Source organism: Phaethon lepturus, unplaced genomic scaffold (assembly GCF_000687285.1).
Source record: "Phaethon lepturus isolate BGI_N335 unplaced genomic scaffold, ASM68728v1 scaffold39086, whole genome shotgun sequence".
Taxonomy (NCBI): Eukaryota; Metazoa; Chordata; class Aves; order Phaethontiformes; family Phaethontidae; genus Phaethon; species Phaethon lepturus.
Window position 1 is genome coordinate 1 of NW_010549054.1, and position 937 is coordinate 937.

General features: G+C 65.5%; 1 protein-coding gene across 1 annotated transcript; it reads left to right on the forward strand.

Annotated features, from left to right (window-relative positions):
• Positions 1–47: 47 nt before the first annotated feature.
• On the forward strand, positions 48–640 carry PTX4 (pentraxin 4, long; the record flags this gene model as incomplete). The annotated part of the gene is made up of 1 exon (XM_010290161.1): positions 48–640. A coding segment is annotated over one exon (593 nt), but the record flags the coding sequence as incomplete, so codon positions are not given.
• Positions 641–937: the final 297 nt, after the last annotated feature.

The following is a 937-nucleotide window of genomic DNA, read 5'->3' on the forward strand; positions in this document are numbered from 1 at the left end:
AGGAGAGGGTAGGTACGGGGCCCCCGCCCCAGCGCCTACCTCCCCAGCCTGCCGTACTGGTGCCATCCTGCTCTTCCCCAACACCTCTGCCGAGCGCGTGGCCATCCTGGGGCTGGGGCCACGCCAGGGGCTGCGGGCGCTGTCGCTCTGTGCCTGGCTGGCCACTCCCCCCCGCCTCGGTGCCCTCCTCTCCTACACCACTGAGGACAGTGGCACGGAACTGGCTGTGTGTGGCCGCAGTGGGGACCTCCCTGGCTCCGCACGCTTCGTCATGGGGGACAGGGATTTTCGGGAGTTCCCGGTGACGTGGCTCCTGGATGGCAAGTGGCACCACTTCTGTCTCACCTGGTCCTCCGGCCAGGGCCAGTACCGCTTCTACATGGACAGGCGGCTGCTGGCCGCCGGCTCTGGCTTCCAGCAGGGCTATGAAATTCGTGCTGGTGGCTCGCTGGTGCTGGGCCAGGAGCAGGACTGCGCTGGCAAGGACTTCAGCACCAAAGAAACTTTTGTGGGTCACCTGGCTGGCTTTGCTCTCTGGAGCCGGGCTCTCCTGCCTGGGGAGGTAGCCAGCATGGCAACCGGCCAGGGGCTGCCTCCTGGCCCCCTCCTCACGCTGGCCGATGCCTCCCTGCAGGGTGGGGTGCGGAGGGTGGCGTGCCCATGCCTCTGGCACTGTCTGTGATGAGCCTAGCAGCAAGAACGGTGCTGGCTCCCAGCGGTCACAGCTGGCTCATGGTCCCTATGTCAGCATGAGCTGCATCCTCCTGCAGTCTTGAGACACCGGGCGGAGAGGGCGTCGCAGGACCAGGACCACCGGAGGTGGGGAAAAAGAAAAGGGGTTTTGTCAACCAGTATGGCAGAGCTGGGACCCAGTCCTGGGGCCTGTCCCTGTCATCAGCTCCTGCCTCCAGAGGATGTACAGCCTCGTCGTTCCTAT